This window comes from Phragmites australis, chromosome 12, assembly GCF_958298935.1.
Source record: "Phragmites australis chromosome 12, lpPhrAust1.1, whole genome shotgun sequence".
Lineage (NCBI taxonomy): Eukaryota > Viridiplantae > Streptophyta > Magnoliopsida > Poales > Poaceae > Phragmites > Phragmites australis.
In genome coordinates this window covers 826,685-847,588 of record NC_084932.1, presented here as the reverse complement: position 1 = coordinate 847,588, position 20,904 = coordinate 826,685, and the positions used below count along the sequence as shown (strand labels likewise).

General features: G+C 42.0%; 3 protein-coding genes across 4 annotated transcripts; 2 read left to right on the top strand and 1 right to left on the bottom strand.

The window, feature by feature from the left end:
• Positions 1–2,878: 2,878 nt before the first annotated feature.
• Positions 2,879–4,597, top strand: LOC133886637 (probable WRKY transcription factor 46). The gene is made up of 3 exons (XM_062326372.1): positions 2,879–3,237; positions 3,324–3,431; positions 3,941–4,597. The coding sequence occupies exons 1-3, from the start codon at positions 2,921–2,923 to the stop codon at positions 4,323–4,325; spliced, it is 810 nt and encodes a 269-aa protein (XP_062182356.1). The 5' UTR covers positions 2,879–2,920; the 3' UTR covers positions 4,326–4,597.
• Positions 4,598–6,773: 2,176 nt separating this feature from the next.
• On the bottom strand, positions 6,774–12,080 carry LOC133886636 (uncharacterized). Its single transcript, XM_062326371.1, has 5 exons — positions 11,960–12,080; positions 11,664–11,863; positions 10,887–10,969; positions 7,392–10,792; positions 6,774–7,297 (listed from the first exon to the last, which is right to left on the bottom strand). The coding sequence occupies exon 4, from the start codon at positions 10,568–10,570 to the stop codon at positions 8,243–8,245; it is 2,328 nt and encodes a 775-aa protein (XP_062182355.1). The 5' UTR covers positions 10,571–10,792; positions 10,887–10,969; positions 11,664–11,863; positions 11,960–12,080; the 3' UTR covers positions 6,774–7,297; positions 7,392–8,242.
• A 1,710-nt stretch (positions 12,081–13,790) lies between these two features.
• Positions 13,791–15,323, top strand: LOC133886127 (chalcone isomerase-like protein 2). 2 transcript variants are annotated; one of them, XM_062325861.1, is made up of 5 exons: positions 13,791–13,895; positions 14,032–14,103; positions 14,219–14,314; positions 14,424–14,812; positions 14,919–15,323. In XM_062325861.1, the coding sequence occupies exons 1-5, from the start codon at positions 13,874–13,876 to the stop codon at positions 15,078–15,080; spliced, it is 741 nt and encodes a 246-aa protein (XP_062181845.1). In that variant the 5' UTR covers positions 13,791–13,873; the 3' UTR covers positions 15,081–15,323. The 2 variants fall into 2 exon arrangements, with proteins under 2 accessions (XP_062181845.1, XP_062181846.1); XM_062325862.1 differs by having other exon boundaries at positions 13,815–13,895; positions 13,983–14,103.
• The last annotated feature ends 5,581 nt before the right edge of the window (positions 15,324–20,904 follow it).

Genomic DNA, 20,904 nt, shown 5'->3' with positions numbered 1-20,904 from the left:
CATCATCGGACTATCCGGTGAGTTGACTTCAGCCAAACAAGCCAATGCAACCCTCTCTGGAAATAATGCTCTGGTGTGCACAACCTTCATCACCGGACCATTCGATGCATTGAACTTCATTCTACCTCTTTGCACTGTTTATTGTCTGGTGTGTGCAACACATTGATCACCGGACCATCCGGTGCTTTGATCTTCAACTTCGATGTTGCAACCTTCCCTGGACAAAAAGCTCTAGTGTGTATCTTCTCTGATCACCAGACCTTCCGGTGAGGTCATCAGGCCTCTCTCCCCTTTATCAAATATGCTTCGGTAAGTTCAACACCCGAAGCACTGGATCATCCGGTGAGGCAAATCTTCTTGAGACTTCTTCAATTCAGTCCAACTTTGTTTCGACTATGTTGGCTTCTTCATGTATTGCATCCATGAGACCTACTGACATATATTCTTGATAAATATGTTAGTCTCATTGACTATATTGTCATTAATCACTAAAATCACAATCATAACATAATAGGATCATTTTTGCTACAGAAGGCCCAATCCATCTCTCCCTCATTAAGGTCTTCCTCGCCATGTTTGTTCCAACATGTATAATTCTCTTTAAATCCACGCATGACCAAGTGTGCATGGATATTGTCTGTTTCGGGAACTTATTATTCTTATAGTCGCAACATGGACAATATATTGTCGTTTTACCACGATCTTTCATAGCCGCAAAGGCAACACTCATGAAATTCCTCACCCCGCTCAGGTACTCCGGATAAGTCTGGGTCTCAAGGTACATCCAACTTCTGTCCGTTATCTACAATTAATATAAAAATATTCATTCTTCATTAACAATTACTTTAATTACGTGGTTAAGCATGCGATTAAAAAAATTCATACAATTACACTAGATATGTGACATCTCACGGTAGATCGGCAAATCTAGTACCAAATCTAACATAAATACAACTTACTTGAACTAAGATTTTGGACAAAGATACAAAATGGTTGATTACGACTCAAAGCACAACAAATATACCAAATATGGATTAAAGGAGGAGGAAAGAGGGAGATGCAAACCTTCAAAAACCTAACACCAATTCAAACTTCAAATCAACAAAATATTGGAGAGTCTCTAGCGGAATCGGAGAAAATCGCCGATCTACTATGCGCGTGCAGTGCTGGACAGTCTCTAACTGTTGGGCACACACAGTAGCGAACCAGATCTTATAACAGATCCAAGTTGCAAGTGACAGGTCATAAAATTACCCATCAGTGACGGGTCATTACGACCCGTCACTTATGCCAAGTTATAAGTGACAGATCGTAATATAACCCGTCACTTATAACTTCTGTAGGGAGACATGTTACCTATAACCTAGTCAAAGGTGACGGGTGTAATTATAACTCGTCACCTATATAATAAGTGACGGATAATATTATAACCCATCACCTATGACCTACAATCAATGATAGGTCTATACTCAGTTTAGCTCCGAGGCGACATAAGTAATAGATTGTATAATGACCTATCATTAAATTATGTCTTCTTTATTCGTTTTTCACGTAGTGTGTTTGATATATTTGCGTCAATAGTTGAAACAATTCCTCTGTTTGAAGATGCGAGTCTCCAAATTGGAAGCCTCAGCATCCAGGTTGAATGGTGACATGAAGGGTTTTCCTGTGCAGAATGTGGAAACAGGAAGATTGAATGGTGACATGAAGGGTTTTTCTGTCCACCGGTAGGGAACGATCGTCTGGTAACTATAGATCCCCTTATCTTTTGTCACAATCTAGTGTCGGTATGAATGGCTCTATCATCTATGTACCCGTATGACATGCATGTGGTGCTCGGGAACCCTAAAGGCTCACCACATATCACTTGTTTCCTTGTCTGTTTTGGCTGAAAATGATGGTGGTCAGCAAAACTAGTTCAAGGCTATGGTTAGTTTGAGTGGAGCTATCAATACATTTACAGTTTAGAAAATGTCTGAGATTTCTAACTTTGTAACCTAACCACATAACATGCGATCTTCACGGGTTCTTGACATGTTTTGACAACTACTAATGTTTAATTTTTCATAGACTACATACATATCAACCTGGTTAATACTTTTCTTGTGCATGTATAAGGAATACCATGCAACAACCAATTCACCCAAAAGTTTAAAATAATGAGAAATAGTGGGGCATCTTGCGGCCAGCGAATTAGTAACATTGTCGCTCTCTATAACAACCACAAGAGTTATTGGCCGCATTTTTTTCGTCCATGTTTATGTCATGTGAGTAATGCAGGCACCTGCCATCATGATAGTTTGTCAACTCTTGAAGGTGTCAGTTGTCTCAGTTCTCAGCCACAGGAATAAAACCTAGGCCCAATCCAGTGAGCCCCATTTCAAGCTGAATAAGTTACAAACAAAAACCTTTATTCACGCATCACATAATATCCGCCTTAATGTTCATAAGTCAATCTTCTATATCTGATCAACTACATCTAATAAGATCATACTGATTTTGTGTCCTATCTACGTCCAAACAGTTAATAACACTAATACCACCAATGTGGCCTCTAATCATCATCACATCAAAAAATTATAACACTATTACCTCAAATGTGTCACCTAACCACCATCACATTATCTAATTAAAAACGTGCAGTGCATGGCACATATGTAACTCACAAGTCATGAGTCATCCTAACCCCTTACCCTCGAATAGCACAATTGTGAGTTCTGGCATACTGTTGGATAGGGACAACACTCTCCCTAGTCTTTTTGTAGTGAGAACGTTTGAACAATATCAGTTCCCTCCACCACACTCAGCCTCTGTGTGCTGCTGCTTGCTGGTATAAATAGATGCCTAAAGTTGCAGTCACCTAGCATCTTCAACTCCGTCGGTCCAGCTATTATTTCCACAAATAAAGAGAAATCACCATATGAACATCCTTGAATCTTCCACGCATGGTGTCTTCCAAGTGGTGATCAACGAGATTGAGCACCAAAAGGCTCTCATGATGGAGCTACGTGACATTATCCTACCAATACCTGATCCCTACAGTGGGCAGGCGAAGCTTGTTCAGCAACTCTTTGAAGATATACTCACTTCCTCAAGTAAGTGTATCTCCTTTCTAGAACTTGGTGATAAGAGCGGCAAACTGTCCAATCTTATCAAATCTAAAAGAAAAGGTGGTAAGCATAACACGGAGAAACACATATTGGAGGAGGAATCCAAGGACACTGGAGATAAGAGAAGGTATGTATTGAAAGGTGCACATGTTTACTTATTTATTATTCACCATTGAGGCTTAAAATTGTGATTGCTTCTCTTGGTGATGGTAGGAAGAATGCACAACACATAGGTTCGGTTGTGACACAAGCACCACACTATGATGGATATCAATGGAGGAAGTATGGGCAGAAGTGGATCTCCAAAGCAAAGCATTCTAGGTATTTTAGTATTTCTATATTGAATTTGGATATTACAGCAGACAGGCATGGAGCCCAATAGTAAGACTCCATGGGACGAGTCAAACTGGTAGGGGCTCAAGCTCCTGTCCCGCACCCCTGGCCTCCAAAGAAGGCCGCGCAATGGGCAGGTGCCATTAAAAAAATTGGATATTACATTCTCATCTTTTTTTTAGATAATAAAAGTACAACTTTCGGTCTCTGCACCAACAAGCGATCAAGATATCCAGAATACACAATCCATTTTTTGAAAATAGTCACTCAAATTCGCATCCAAGAGGACTCGAACTTGGGTGATCTAAACGTACATCCATACTCTTAACCAACTAAGCTAGACTCAGTTCCTTATTTGATTCTCATTATGTGGATATATATTTAGCTTTCGCATAGTAAAGCTCAAAATCACATCCATAAATGATTGCATAATTGTATATAACAAAAGTAAATAATTTGTATATAAGAAAGTTAATCTAACGAGCTTATTCTTACAGGAGCTACTATAGATGTGCCAACAGTAAAGGGCAAGGGTGTCTCGCAACTAAGACAGTGCAACAGAAGGAAAACGATGGAAGTGGAGTGGTGAGGTTGTTCAATGTTGAGTATTATGGCCAGCACATTTGCAAGAGGGATGACATATTTCATCCAGATATTGTTAAGACAACTCATCACAGTGTGCCACTCGCCGATCATAACCAAAGCAGTAGTTCAATATCTATTAATGATGTCCATGGAATTCAGGATGGAAGCTTTGAAAAATTATTCATGGTGCCTGACACGCCAGAATATTTGACAGATATTGAAATGGCAAGGGTACTTGAGGTTACCTCTATGGACTTGCCACAGATCTCTGAAGATTGGGATCTGGTGAGCCAATAAGAAGTGAGAAACGAAGTCCTTTGAATATATGGCGTAACTCGCAATGCATGCAGTTAGTCATATGCTTGTTGTTGTTCTTGCCATGCCGTTATGAGTTCTGATAAGAAAAGGACATAACTATGATCGAGTATGTCAATAATAGAGTCTAAATTAAGTGCGATAAGCAGAAAAGCATGTGCAAGTAATTTATAGACAGGAATTATGTATTATAAAACTTGTATATGGTGCCCAACATGCTATAATATTGACGTACTGTTCAGATTTTTATTTGACACGTAAATTGTAAACCATGAATACTTGTCATTCTAAGTTTGAAAGCACCCTGCATAGTTTTCTCAGCTGGTAAAATCCTGGTGACATCACTTTATTTGCTAATATTGATGGAGAACATTAGAACCACAAGAAATAGTAATTAACATGAAAACTGCATGTTAGCGAAAAACATGTTCCTATGTTTTGCTATATCCGATGGATTGGACCTATTCTTTATGGATTAAAGAAATTGTGTAAATTAACTGTATAGTTGCTCACATAGATAGCCATGCTAGTTAAGTCTTGCCATATCCTCCACAACAATCTGAACTGCAGCGTAGCTAGCCGGCTGGTTATTGGGAAATTTGATTATATGTTCTAAATTTGATCAACGTTTTGATAATATGTTCGAAGTTGATCATACTTTGAAACAAAGTTTGTCCTTCACATCTCTTACCCAATACAAATTTTTGTTATAAACTAGTCCCTGTAGAACATATGATTAAAGAATGATCAATTTCGGATATATTATCAAAGGTTGATCAACTTTAGGACATGTAACCATTTTTCCCCTGGTTATTCTCACATGACTCCTTGACAATTGGTCCAGTTTATATGTGTTGTTCAGTTGAGTCGAACTGAACCTAGCAAGTTACAACCGCAGAAACAATACAACATCTGATTTGATTTGTAGATCAGACGAAACACTACGATTCTTGTCCGATTTCAGTGATATCAAAATTTGTGCTCCTATGTACTAGAGGCCCTAGCTCGTAAATTTGGTTGGCCATTGATGTAATTAACCAAGAGTAAGAATGGAAGGTGATGAATATTCGGAGGTTGAGGTCTTTTCCAAACTATACAGTATGCCGATGGACTGCGGTGCTTTCTTCGGCTGTGCTGTAGGTCTGGAACGAGTCAAACGATGGCCAAACAATTCGGTTCTGGAACACTGCTCACAGCCGACGGTTTCACAGGCAAACAGTAGGGAAATCCGCCCAAATCTATTTGAAAATTTTTTCCAGAGAGAGAGAGAGAAAGAGAGAGCATCTGGACAGCAGACCGTCAACATCGCCATGGGCTTCAGGACTCTGACTCATGCGCGCTGTGCGATCAGGCTCCGGAAACTGCTGGCCACCTAATGGTGCAGTTCCCGGTTTCCTTTCAGGTTTGGTCGGCAATTCTGAGTTGGGTTGGATTACCAACCGAGGTCGAAAGGACTGAAAAAGTCAGTCATCTCACAACCACTGATGAAGGATTCCTCGCATTACGGATTCGTGGTCACTACTGCATGTGGGATTGCCCAAAGCTCCGTTCAAAGGAATTGACTCCTTGTTCATGCTTGTGTCCTGGGGAAGGAAAGGAACAGCAGAGTGTTCAGCACAGAGGCGATGACAGTCCCTCGGCAAGTTGGAAGAATCAAGCAGGAAGCTGTTCAACCATCCAGACCGAACTTTTTTTTTTCGAAAGCCACAAACGTGGGCGATTAAATTAGATAGGAGAAGCAGAGCGGATCGAGATCCTCTAACTTCAGCAACGTGAAGTCAGAGGCGCACAGTAAACTGAGCCCGGGTATTTTGCAGCCGGTACTGTAGCACAGGTACTGTTCATCAACACTGTGGTGTTTACCGAATACTGTAGCGCTGAATCTGAACTGTTTATCTGTGATCTAATGACTCAGATCCATTGAAGTCGCTGACTTCGCATATGAGTGAAGTCAGAGGATCTGCTTCCCAAGCAGAGCACCAGAGGTGCCAAAACAAAGTTCAGTTACAAGACAGATTGGCAAGAAAACCAACAGAAAGCAAAAGCCAAAGCCAAAAGAAAAACAGGGTTTTTTACATCAAGAAGTTTTTTCATGACTTTCGCGAAGCTCGGAAAGATCCTTCGCACCCGCCATGCCCCAGAGCATGGCCTCGTCCTGCATTCGACTGCGATGGTAGCCCCTTGCACGATTGCGGACAAGCATAAAATTCCAGACCGAACTTTTATAGTATAGTGCTGGCTTTACTCACTAACTGCAAAATGGTTTAGCATGTTCTAAAACTTACTCCTTGCAACTTAGCAATTCCTCTCTTTCCTTCAGGAAACATGTTGCTCTTGAATTCGACTATTGTAAATCTATTGTAGTCCATAAAACTTCGTAAAAGCTTCTCGGTAACTGTATTATAGATTTATAGTTTGCACTTAGCAATTCCTCTCTTTCCTTCAGGAAAAATTGGGCTAATATCATTCTATTTTCAGGTTCTATTACAGCTGCACCTACAAAATCGAAATGAAGTGCCCTGCCACAAAACAAGTCCAGCAGAAGGACACCATCACACCTGCAGCACCAGCTCAAATCCCATAGGAAGCACTAGAGATATTGCAGCGCAGTCATCTTCAAAGAAGGCCGTGTCCATTTGCTTCAGTCCGCACACCAGCACTTTTTTGTGCTTGTGTCCCAGGACTGCAACAAAGGGACCCAACAACCTACTGATCCCCCATAGAGATATTACTGCCTTAATTATTGTCTACTTCTTTTCATCCGGATTCAAGCCACATTTTTGTGCTTGAGTAATGTGAGGAATGGGATTGAAGTTTCTTTATCGAGTAGATGACACAAACAAAAGGTTCTTGAGATTGTCCTGGCAGCAGATTTGCCTGGTCATTCTGGTACTGCTGAAGTACTGAAGGTTGCAGAGACTATGCGATCCCTTCTTCCCCTCCTCTTGAGATGTCTACAGTTTTAGAAACAGGTTGCTTTGTATCACAAAGAAATACAGTTTGCTTTAGGTTTGGTGTTAGAATGTGATCAGTGGTAATTGTATCTACCTGTACCAAACCAGAGGACCAGCTGGAAAGAAACCACTTATATTTGCAGCTTCCTTTTTTCAGTGCACATGAAGAACCCAGTACCTAGAAATAGACTAATGTGAGTAATGTGCCGACATTACGCCTGCAAACAACAGAAGGAATCAAACAAAATACTTGCGGAACAAAGACATCACAGTAATATCATCAGGGCATCAACTTGCAGAATACCATCATGAACAGGAATGGCTGTATTAGCATGTCCACGGCCTTTGACACTTGACACTAAAACCAGATCCAATAGCAACTTATAACAACTGTCTACTGTGATCATGAGAGACATAATGCATGTCATTCCAGACAAGGCACATGGAAGGGTAGCTCCACCTCCACACATGCACATAGTGGTTGGATAGTCCCCTTCATCTGTGCCATAGAATTATTTCCCCCTCCACACATGCACATGCATGCGTGCCAACATAAATAATGTGCAACCAGTTTTGATCTATAGAAGGTGAAAAGGGGAGCAAAATTTACCTAAAAAAAAGATTTGAAGTTGCCAGTTCTTTGACCAAGAAACATATCAGATGCAACACTATTCAGTAATCACCATTACATAATCAAATATGGACACATTTACAGGAAGAATAAATAATATATACATATATATACCATAACTAAAGAATTTGACAAACTAAATGACTTTAAATAAATCTGAGTTCTCTGAAAAACTTATGAAACTATTTGCAGGAAAGGCGTCCGCTTGTATTCATAATCATAAGAAAGACTTGTACGATTGAAGTATATTCCAAAATTGTTTGACCTTCCTATCCTTCTTGCAGGGACCAAAGGTTTCACATCAGAGAAAAACCTCACATGTTCTTCCTTCTGGATACTCTACTTGAAACTGGCACCATTGACTCGAAGAGCTCATATCCATTGTCAAACACTCCACTGTGACGTAACAACTGGCTTGCTGAATCATACCCCATGAGTCGATGAAGTGCCGAGTCAGAAACCTTCTTGCCTCTTTGTGTGGCAACAAGGCTTGATCCAGCTTGAGTAGAGAAGCTTCTTGTGAAGGATGCTCCATGTTCTTCATTTATACTAATAGGATACCCTGTTAGGCACTCAGCAGAATGAGAAGCAACGTCCCCATTCTTAGTGACTATGCTATAATCAAGATAGTTTGATTGTTGTGCCATATCCGTGCTGGTCTTAGCATCTGCCTGATATAATGCAGGGAATGATAATACAAGAACCTTGGAGCACTGAGAGCACTGCATTTTGCCAATCTTTGCTTTTGATATGTAGATATCTGATGGCATTTGAACCAAATTGAAACAGCTGTGGCAGATAGTGAATGGGCAAGCACCTGACAGAGGCCGCAAAATATGCTTTCTCACGACTCGTTTCTGCTCCTTGTAAGTTGACTTCACTGATTCATGGTCAAGAATTGTGCTTTCAGCATATGAGGACTGATAATATGAATTGAACTCCCACGCGTCGTAATTGTGCGGTATGCATGTTTGGGCATGTCCAAAATGGCAGTGTGTGTATGTATGAGTTGGAGAGAAAAGATTCGGTGGTTGGTACCTTGGTGACCTTCCATGACCATAATAGGATTCTAGAGCACAGGAATTTGAAATGGAATCAGCATCAACACTTTGAAAATGCTGCTCAATATCATAACTATTGGATTGTTGCTGGTACTCTAGGCCTCCTTTCCGGTACCTTTTCTCCAAATCTTTCTGGCTCGAAAGCCTACTTAGCTGATCTCTTAGTTCATCCATCTTTTTGAGCCGGTCATGTCTTACAATATTGTTGAACTTGTTTGACGTTCTGTGCATCAAATCCCCTTGATTGGCACTTGAAAGAGAACTTGAGGTACCATCCATTTGCGACTCGATAAAGTTTTGGATGGACTTGAAGTCTTCAGAATCAAGTGACAGTCCTTGACTAAGTTGAGTAGCTCTATATCTGTAGGGCATTTGTTCTTTGTTCTTATTAAAACTAGGTAACTTGCATTGAGTCCTCTTATTTGACAAGCTTGAAAAACTAGCAACAGCTGCACTGTCTTCTTGAACACAGTTGGTCATATTGCCATCTTCCATATCACTCTCTTCCTTTCCTTTAGTGCCATCAGCTAATAGCTCACTTTGTTGAAAACTTTGTTCAGATTTGATATGTCCAGCGTTGAACGAAGAGATGACTCCTTCACATAGATTTGCATTTTCAGTTTCCATAGACTGCCGATCATTACCATGCTCATTCTCATGAACTCTCACTGCGATGTCCTCATCTGCAACTGCAACATGCTCATTCCCATGAATACATTTAGCCATATTTTCATCTTCCATATGGCTCTCTTCATTTTCTCCAGTGCCATCAACTGTTAGATCTTCATTCCCATGAGCTCTTCCTGCAATGTTCTCGTCTGCGAACACAAGATTCTCATTTCTGTCATCTTCAATATGGCACTCTTCCTTTCCTTCCTTGCCATTATCTACTAGCTTGTTTTCTTGATGAAAACTTTGTCCAGATTTGAGATTTCCATGGTCAAACAAGGAAATGCCTTCTTCAGACGGATGTGAACTTCCAGCACCCAGGGTATGTGGATTCTTATCATGCTCATACCCATGAACTTTGTCTGCAACAGCAGTGTGCTGCCCCATTGGCTCTTCTGTGTCACTGAAAGACATCTCCAGTTCTTCAATCAATCGACCATGGGGATCACTTCGAGAGACATCATTCATTTTGCCCCTTAACATAAATATGCGGCTACCCATTTGATGACGTAGAGCATCACTAAGCCCACTGTTTTCTGCTTCATCCAAAAAATCTTCACCATCCCTACTAAATGATAGAGACCTCTCCAACTCTTCAATCAGAGCTTCATGAGACTCTACAAGCATACCTTCATACGTGTGCATCCTCTCCTCCTTTTGAACAACCCCAGTTTTCTCATACATTGTGCTCACTTCGCTAGTGCTAAAATTATCTACTTTGCCTCCATTTTCATCTTTATGTGTGTCAAGATTCTCTACTTTTTCAATCAAATTGGAACTAGAATTAGCTCCTGTGTCTTTGTCATGTATCTCTCTGACCATAAACCTAGGATTCAGGATATTCCCATCAACTAAGGAACATTTTTCCTCATTCTGATTCTTGGCAAAGGTTACACTCTCTGCCACAGACATTGCTGTTTCTGGAATTGCGTTCTCAAAGGAATTGGTATTGTTGATAGTGGAGGGAATGGTTCCATCAGTCGTGGCTTCATGAGACTGATCAACAGTGGAAACAATTTTCTGTTCACCCAAGCAAACCAATTTGCTATTCTGAGGGGATCCTTTCAGGATACTTGGAAAATTGTTGTGTTCCTCGGATTCTGAAACAGATTGTGCTGCAGGCACAGCTCGATTCTTTGCTTCATCATAAAATTGATAATGATTAAATTGCTATTGAAAACATTTTTTTTAGAGTAAGGTTATGGAAGATAGATCAAATGGTTTGTACCTCTGAGAACAGTACTGCAGCCACCACATCTGTAAACAGGAATGGAGGGGTATTCAACAAGAAGCTGGAGGCATCTCGGGCATCTGACAAAGCGAAGCTTATGAGATCACATGGCCATGATTTTCCCCAGCACTTAGAGAAGTAGATTATACCATGTTAAATGTTGACAAAAGACAGCACATCAGTTTTCTCCCACTCTCTGGCAACGATGGCAAATTTCTCGAGGCTTTGGAATTTGAATTGTTGGAAACACCCCCTAGTCCAACTGGCAGAGCCAGGAATTAAATGGGGGGGGGGGGGCTCATTTATAATGAACTGTATGTGTCCATATTCAAAGATGAGCATACGAGCAATATACAGAAGGCCATGCAGCAAGCATAAGTGACATTCATAATCGATTACTGAAATTTCAGAATACATTAGCATATGGACAGCACTGTTAGTCAGATCTGGGATTCATGAGCATATTAGCATCAATTTGTCACACATTCATCCATTTTTTTAAAAAATTTGGACGCTGGATTTATTCATGTTACTGATGAACTACAGATCAGTTCCCCAAATACATCAATTTCAGACATCTTGGAAAGAGCATTTGGCTCATGTCGGGCATCAATTTCAACAGATTTGAAGTATACGTAACAAGATCTAGTGGTAGCTAGATCACTGTACAAGAAGAAGGATTGTTGGAATGAATTTTCACAATGCATCAACATGTGCGAACTCATCAGTTCATACAAGAGAAGGATGGATACATCTGGGAGGGGGCGACCTCACCTTGCTGGCGGCGTGGACGACTTGGTACGGGCGGCCGGCACCAGCTACGACGGGGCCGCGGGCTGCGGCGATCTGGCACCAGCGACCTCTGACAAGTTCCGCCTGGCTGGGACGGGGCGGCGGAACCTGGAACCGGCAGGCTGCGGGGGCAGGGGGCTCCTGCGGCGTCCTTGTCACCGACGAGATCGCTCCATCGCTCACTGGATGGATCAGAAATCACTCCCTTCCTCCGTCGATCAACAACTCGACTCGATGCACAAATCTGAGCACAATACCTGAGGGCCAGCCAGGCTTACCTCGCGCGCAAGAGGATGGGTGACCGGGCGACGGCGTACGGCCGCCGCTTGGATTCGCGCCGCCGGCTCTGTTCCTCCTCGACCTGGAGGCTGGAGCACAAGACCTGAGTCTGATCGTCTTGGTGCGAGTGGGAGGATGGTCGGATCGAGTGGGCTCAACTGGGCTAATGGGTTCAATTGGGCTCATGGGCTCAATTGGGCTACCCATGAAGAAGTTCATGGGCTGGTGTTGGGCCTGCTGATCCCTGCGGGCACAGACAGAGTCAGCCTGTTTGTGCCTTTAATTTGGAGCGTTTTCGTGTGCGCCTATTTTTTTAAAAAATATAAATATTGAACATCGTAACATTAAATATAAATTTAAGTATAAAGATGTAGATACGTCGTAGGAGCGTCGTCGAACGAATACGTCAGGAGAGATATCATAGTTTGATTTCATATGGGATTCGAGAAAAAAGATAAGACTATCTGCTAATTTTCCTTCTAATTTTTTAATTTATTTTTATTAGTAAGACAGACTTCATATCATAACCAGTAACGAGGCGGGAAGACTTCATGATGAGAATAGATAGAAAAAGTGGATATACTATTTAAACTTTAGAGGTTTTTATTAAGATAAAATAAGAGTAAGAAAATATATGATATAAAAATCAACTTATATTTTATATAGTAGCGATTTGGATGGACAACAACTGGATGATAAGATTTTTCTGTTGCAGTGGACTCTCTCTCCGTTGCCCTCTTGTTTTGCAGATGAAAAAAGTGCATACAGAGGAATTGAAACAAAGGATTTTAATAGCACACAAAATCTAGCTGATTGCTTCTCGGATCTTTTTATATCGGTGAACAGTGCTGAAGAGCCAAATAAAACTTACAGCGCGAAATTTCTATGTTTCATGAAATCTAGGTGTACGAGGCATTGTGGATGACATGGTTATCAGAAAGTTCTGCAAAGGAGATGAAGAAGCAGTAGTGCGATGTTATAGATTTTTGCCAAGTGAAAATGGCAGCTCATCCATGTTCCTGAATCAACAAATAAACTTCATGGAAGCAAGAGAGTGGAATACAAGTGACTAGGTACACAGGCAATTTAATTAAATTTCCTTTAGAATTCATCCTTAAATGTTTTAGTAAGGAGCATGAGGAGCACAATTTACCCTAGAAACGTCACATCAAGATGTGTGTTTCTATTTTAGAAGGTGTGACTATCAATACCTAAGGGTGACCAGAAATGTAGACTTTGTAATTACCGTTACTGGTTTAAGACTAAAACCGGCAGTGATATCATAATTATTATTGTCAATTTTAGTTTTGAACTAATAGTAATAAAAGGTATATCTTTGTCGGTTCTACGACCGACAATAATAATATTAGATTATCACTGTCAGTTGTTTTTAGTACCGGTTTAATAACGGATTGTGAACTGGCACTGATTAGGTGGTATGTGGAAGTGCATATGCATGTGAGAAATGATGTGGTGGTGGATTAATCTATTCTATTTCCCAAATCAAATATGTGGGTTAGGAATAAGGTGGTGATGATCACCACCTCATATATAGTAAAGTTATACTATATATGATTGTGGAAAAACAAGTGTACACATTACAAAGAGGCAAACAAAAGATAGAGGAAAAGGGCCTGGGAACATCAACATGTGCGCCCTAAATAAATGGAGGAAAAGGGCCTGCAAACAAAAGAAACAGTATATGCAAGAAACTAAATAATTTTCTCCACAAAAATATATGTATAGATAGAATCAGAATGACCCTGATACTAGTAACTAAACCCGCCCTAAATAAATGGAGGCTGAAGTTGTTGGCCACAGCATGCACCTACCTCGCCCCCTCGCTCACTCAGTCACTCTTGCTTGCTTGTAGCTGAGAGAACAGTAGGTTGGTGCCACTGGTTGAGTGGCACATGTCTGTCCAGCATTCATCAGGTTAGCTCGCCACCTCACCTGCCTTCCTTTCCTGCCTCCCCTCCTACCTAACGATAATCGATCTTCCCCACTGGTTGCAATTTGCAGCTGCAGGTACTGCAACACACACTCTTTTAATTGCTCTTGCTTCCTGCAGCTAGCTTTCAGGGGTTCTTAGCTCTTCCTGCACAAGCACGCAAAGGCTTCACTCACCTCTACCCAAGAACAAGTGAGTTGCACGCTCATCGTTCGTTACATTCTTATCGTATCCTTGCCAAATTTACAGGATACACCAATCTCATGAACAATTGGTTATTGTTTGCTTGGTAATGTTGCATGTGCAGTGGCCTCGGAGGCTGAGAAGAACACCGTGGAAGTGGAAGGCATCGCATTCCTGGCGGAGATCGCCGTCGGCAAGTCTCTCACGCTCCTAGCTCATGGTATGTATTTTTCACCTAACTCTGGCACAAGCAATCGATCGTTTATGATTATGGAACGGAGCACATAGCATCAGCCTCTGTTTCGTGTCTTCAAATTAATGGCGTGCAGGCATCACGGACATAGAGATACACTTCCTTCAGATCAAGTACAACGCCATTGGTGTCTATTTCGAGAAGAACCGCGAGCTGCTCGAGCATCTGGAGAAGTGGAATGGCAGCAAGGCTGAGGAGCTGGTGGAAGACGATGCTTTCTTTCAGGCCCTCGTTTCAGCTCCTGTGGAGAAGCTGTTCAAGGTCGTGGTGATCAAGGAGATCAAGGGCTCGCAGTACGGCGTCCAGCTGGAGAGCTCCGTCCGCGACCGCCTGGTCGCCGCCGACAAGTACGAGGATGACGAGGAAGAGGCGCTCGAGAAGGTCACCGAGTTCTTCCAGTCCAAGTATTTCAAGCCCAACTCCGTCGTCACCTTCCACTTCCCAACAACCCCTGGAACTGCAGAGGCACGTAAATTTTATTCAGTATTCAGTATACATTCGATGCAAGTGACCAATATAAATAAATTACAAGTTTGTTTCTTGCTCAAATCATTTAATTTTAAACGTGCAGATATCATTTGCGACGGAAGGCAAGGGCGAGGTGAGTGTTACGGTGGAGAACGAGAACGTGGCGGCGATGATCCAGAAGTGGTTCCTGGGCGGCGCATCCGCGGTTTCTCCGACGACCGTCCGGAGCCTGGTCGATCACTTCGCAGCGCTGCTCTCCCCATGATTACAGCCGCAAGTGATAATTTGCCTCCAGATTAAACTAAGCTCGATCGTGAATCTGTCGATCCTCTGCTCTCGTGTGTTGCAGCAAATTGCAAATAAGACTAGTTTTTTCAACTATCTGGACTGCATTATGTTCTGATGGCATGGTTGCCATTCTGACGACAAAGCTTGTTCATTTCAGAAAGAACCGCAGCTCATTGCGTGGTTCAGCAATTGAGGGAAATATATTATGATTGCTGACTGACTTGTCATCTCTAATAAAATTAATTTTTATACCTCTCTAATAAAATTAATTTTTATACCATCCGTGTGAGATAACAAGGTCTCGCCTAGCACGATCGGCATAAGCCAAGAGCGCCCAACAAAACCGACCCTCCTCGACGGATAAAGCATCCGACCAAGGCACGGTACAACGCTCAAGTGGCGGCACTGAACTGGGAACAACAATCTCCTCCGCTAAGATTTGTGTCGGGACAGAGGGCATGGCCGCCGAGGGTGAGAGAGGTGGAGTGGGACCCAAGGCTGCCGAACCTGTCGGTGTGGAGCCAGCTCGTGGGCTCTGGAGGCCAGGCGGGGTGCCGGTTGCAGCCGCAGAGCCCATGGGTGTGGAGCCGGTAGAGGGGACGCGACGGAATTGATGATGAAGGTCAGACTCCGTCGATCTAGAGGATGTGCTTCGCAGCCGCTTGCAGTCCCTGACATGGTGTCGAAAGCCTTTACAACGGAAATACCGCGGTCGGAGACGGCAATCCACCCACCTGTGTGTCCACGATAAGCAGTTAAGGCAACAGCCGTCGAGGACGACCGGCAGACTACGCTTGCACGGCGCGGAGGGACGGCGACCCGTAGGCCCACGACGACGGCGACGAGCAGTGACCAAGGTCCAGCCCTCATCGTTGACCTCGACCGTCGGGGCCACCAGATGGCCAGCTAGGGGGTGATCCTGGGGGGCAATCGCTGCATCAAAAGGTCGGCCATGGGGGACAACGGTATGCCAGGAAGCTTAGCAGCGGCCATGAAGCCAGATGGGGCCGCGTGGTGAAGGGCAAGGTCCTCATTCGCCGCCAGAAGAATACCTTTCTCCTTTGGAGTTGCGGTCAACCGGCCGTCTACAGCAGCCGGCGCCAGCACCAACTGTGACGTCGCAGGCAGCCACTCGGTCGAAGAGGCAGAAACTAGGGTGTCGTTGAGCCACCGCTACACCTTAGTGCGTCCAGCGGAAGAGGCTCCAGGGAGGAAAGGTGAAGCGAGAGGAGATAGGGGAGTGGAAGCAATCGGGGATGCAGCCTGTTGTTGGAGCACCGGAGATGGGTGTTGGGTGGATGCCGAGCTCGGGGTGAGGAACGGTGGAGGAGAGGGAGGGGACGGTGGTGGGGGAGAGAGCTCCATTTCCCACATTTCTAGGTGTTGCATTCTCGTACCTTTCGACAGCTCGTAAAAAAACCCTCCTTTGAAAGTACCGTATGTCCGTCCGTGTGAGATAACAAAATTATAACTTAGAAAGTACCAAATTTTTGTTACCTCCTTAGTTATAATTAGTGGTGCCTCTTCAAAGATAATAAAACCCCAAACTCCAAAGCAGAGGAGAATTTCTCTCCTCTGAAAGTACCAAATTGTTTCTGCGTATCATTAGCCTTTTGCAGAGTCTTTCAGACATCAAGTGAATACAGTTAGAATATTTAATATAGTGCGTGGTGAACACATATTATATTTGGCCTAGAAATTTATTTTGCTTAAATTGCGTTGGGACTTGGAAGCTTACAATAAAGATGGAAAATGACACGGGAATTTGTTTGATAGCAGCACCTTAGAAAACATTGACTCGCTGATGAATGGGGAAATATGTTGGTGGCCCAATTTGAGAGGGCTCTTTGAAAGACAGCAATTTCACAATAATTTTTTATCAATTTTTGTAGAAAACAGTTTAATTCTAGCATGAACCTAAAAGGATTTCAACTTTGCAAATAGGCTACTTAGGTTTTTAACATCGTATCCTTTAGTGCATGGTGGTTCACATATTTTTACTTTGAGGGCCCCTTTGAACCGTAGGGTTTTATAGAAAATTAGAGAATTTCAATATTTGTGAGTTGAGAGTTTTTCTTATAAGAATTGTTTAGTACATAGCTGTCAAGTTACTATCACTGCTACAGAACTAAGCTTATATGCTGGTCTATCACTACCGGTTTCTTATAGACCGATAGTGATGAAGTATCACCGTCGGTTCATTAGTCGCGCGGGAAGAATCAGCCATCATAGTTTATAAACCGGTAATGATAAGGGTCATCACTGCCGGACGATGGATTGAGCTGGCAGTGGTGCACCCACATTTCATCACTGCCGGCTTAATCTACTGACCGACAGTGATATCTTTACATCACTGCCGGCGAATTATATGAACTGGCAGTGATATCATCCTCTTCCCCACCTTCTTCTACCTCAAGCTAACAGAGCACTTTCAGTACTCTCTCCCTTACAAAATCTCCTATAACAACAACCACTTCATCTCTTCTCCCGTATTGATTCCTCCACCACTCAAGCTCAATTTTTGTCAAGAAGGAGGTCTAGATGAGCTCTCTCTAGCTATGCAAATAAAATCTCTTCTTTCCTCTCCATTTGCTCATTTGTCATTTCTTCATTTTTTAGGGTAAGTGAACTCTAGATTTTTCCCCAACAGCAAACAAGATTCTAGCAAGAGCCTCTTGAGCTCAAGTAAGTTGAAATCCCCAAAGTTAATCATATATTTAGCATTTTAACTTAAAATGTTACCTGAAAAATCAAAGTTGATCTTATCCCTATAGAGATCTATGCAAATCTTCAAAGTTGGTCCTAATGAACCATAGGAATAAATTTAGAAGTCTACAATATAGAAACTTTATGTATGTGCATATTTTTTGATTTTTAATGAATTAGAAAAATTAGCCACGATATTTAGGTATGTAGCAAGATCCAATTGTATTTTTTATATTTTATTTAATTAGCAACCTCCAATATATAAATTTTAGGTATGAGTGTATTTATTTTTCATTTTTCCTTAATGAGTCCTAGAAGGGTTGAATAAAAAAAAATTCTAGGGATGATACTAACAAATATTCATCGGAGCAGATGCGAAAGCATACAAAAGACAGCTCCTCCAACCTAGGCTAATTGCCGGTAGGAGATGATGAGGTAATTTATTTGTTGGTGATCGTAAAATTGTATTAATTACTACGTATTAATTTATTTTAGACGCAATTATACCTCACTTTTATTAGGGAAGCTTCAATTTCTCTGCACGCATGCGAAACTAAAACAATTTTTTTTTCACCCCGTGGTATCAACTGTGAAAGGGGTTTTACCGCCGGTGGATATATTGGACCGGCAGTGAAACAACTTTCACCACCGGTGGATTTATTAAGCCAACATTGAAAGTAATTTCACTGTCAGTCGTCCTATTGAGCCGGCAGTGAATGTACTCTTTCAAATTTAAATAAATATGTATTAGGATCTTAGATCAACAGAATGTTAATAAATATAAATAGTACAAACTTAATCGAAAACTCTTGAGTAGTCGTGGTTTGTTCGTTCTTACTTGGTGCAAATTCTGGGTTCAATTCTCTAGGCGCGCGCAAAACTAAAACAATTTTTTTGCTCCCCGAGGTAACAACAGTGAAAGGGGTTTCACTATTGGTGGATATATTAGACTGGCAGTGAAACTACTTTCACTGTCGGTGGACTTATTGGGCTAGCAGTGAAAATTATTTCACTGCTGATCGTCCTATTGAGTTGGCAGTGAATGTACTTTTTCACTGCAGTTGCTTATATTGAGCCAGCAGTGAAAGCCCTCTCCTATATAATTGCTCGACGCCTGCCCTGTAACACTTAGAAAAAAATTTCCGGCCTATGCCCTCCGCGTCGAAACGTCTCCCACCTCCTCCTCCTTGACACCACCATCCCCGCCACATCCTCCCTAATGCCGCCGTCCCCGAAGCCCTGTCATCCCCATCCCGGAGGCCGCCATCCCCGGAGCCCTGTCGTCCCCGTCCCAAAGGCCGCCATCCCCTTCCCCAGACCCCCGCTTTCCCCGTCCAGGAGGCCACCGTCTCCGTCCCCGATGCCACCGTCTCCGTCCCCGACACCACCATCCCCCGTCCCGCTCGTGCCACCATCGTCCGCGCCCACCCGTCTCGCCGGCCGATAGAGCAAAGGTAAATTTTATCATCACATCCCTCCCTAATTTGTTAATAAGGACAACAGGTTATATGTGCTTTATGCTCTATGATGAAAGAATGCATTAAGACTGGGCTTGATTTCTGAGTACACTAGCATAGATTTGGATGTTCCTTGTTGTATGTTCGATTATGTAACTGTACACTGAGAAATCCATGTTGGTTTGGCTATCCAGTGCAATACATGTTAAATTGATCCCTGGACGTGTACTGATGTGAGTTCAAAGTTTGTCTAATATAATTGATACTTGGTAAATTATATGTTGGCTCCTCTGAGCAGCCATTTTGCAAATTGATATTCAGTTCTCCAACCTCAGCACTTTCTTATTTGTTCTGTTTAGAGTTTGTGCACTTTGTTGGCATAGCAGCCATGTCCATGATGATGTCTTAAATTTTAAAGAACTAGATCAGGTTCTATTTGCTAGCTGAAATCTCAGAAACATTGACATGTCTATGATATGTTCACTAGAACAATTAGGGAGCAAAACTTTAACAGTTCTGGGGCCAATTGTTACTCAATATCTGAGAGCACTTTTTCACAAATTATGTTCCTGTTGTCCATTACTTTTTTATACATGATGAGAGATACTGTCCTTTATGGCTTGTTGTCTTTTTACCTCAAGATCATGTGTAATGAATACTCTTGAATATTCTCTTATATTTTGATATGTGGTATAATATTCATGCTTTTGAAATACTAGTTGGTTTGGCTATCTAGTGTAATACTAGTTCAGAGAGCATTAGTGTGGTTTGTAGTATATCATTTTTGCATATTCTCTAAAATTTAGGACTGCTATAACATGATATGTTGTTCATCGTGGTCGACAAAGTGGAGTGTTCTCTAGTTAAGAGGAATACCACACACAAGTTAATGAATTTAAAGGAGCATGTTACAAAGGATACAAGTCCAAACATAAAGCTATTGCGGTATATAACAGTCAAATCATATAAGCCGAGCTAAAATTGGCTAACTTCGAAAATAAGAAGAAGTGTGATATCATGTAAAGATGTTATAATTCTAGTTTTGTTTGTAATCATCATTATTTTGCTATGTAAGATGATATGACTTGCAAGATCAATGTGTTATAATCCTAGTTCTGGTTGTAATCGATGGAGAGGTAAAGGGATACTGGATTGGCTCAACTCGACCGACTTTTCGAGGGTGACTTGTGAGAACTATTATGTATATATGTGTGACATGAATTACTATGTATTAATGAAGGTGTCTTTATTATTAATTTACATTAAATATATCTCATTGTATGCATGTATTGAGTGGGAGAGAGACGAAGAGATCGATGAGAGAGAGGGAGGACAGGGCCAGGGTAGAAGGGGGAGGCACAACATTGCCGGCTGAAACCACCAGCCGACAATGATACCCAGGGCATTACTGCCGACTGAATCATTCAATCCATAGTGATAACCTCTTTCACTGCTGGTCCACGAAGTCGACAGTGATAGTCAGGTATAGTCCCTGACTATCACTGCCTGTTACCCACCGTCAGCTCCAAAATCGGTAGTGAAGGGGGTTTATGTAGTAATATATGCTATGTATTCTCTTGCCCCCTAATTCCATAGAATAATAAACACGAGCTTAAACATTTCAATTTATTTTGTAGA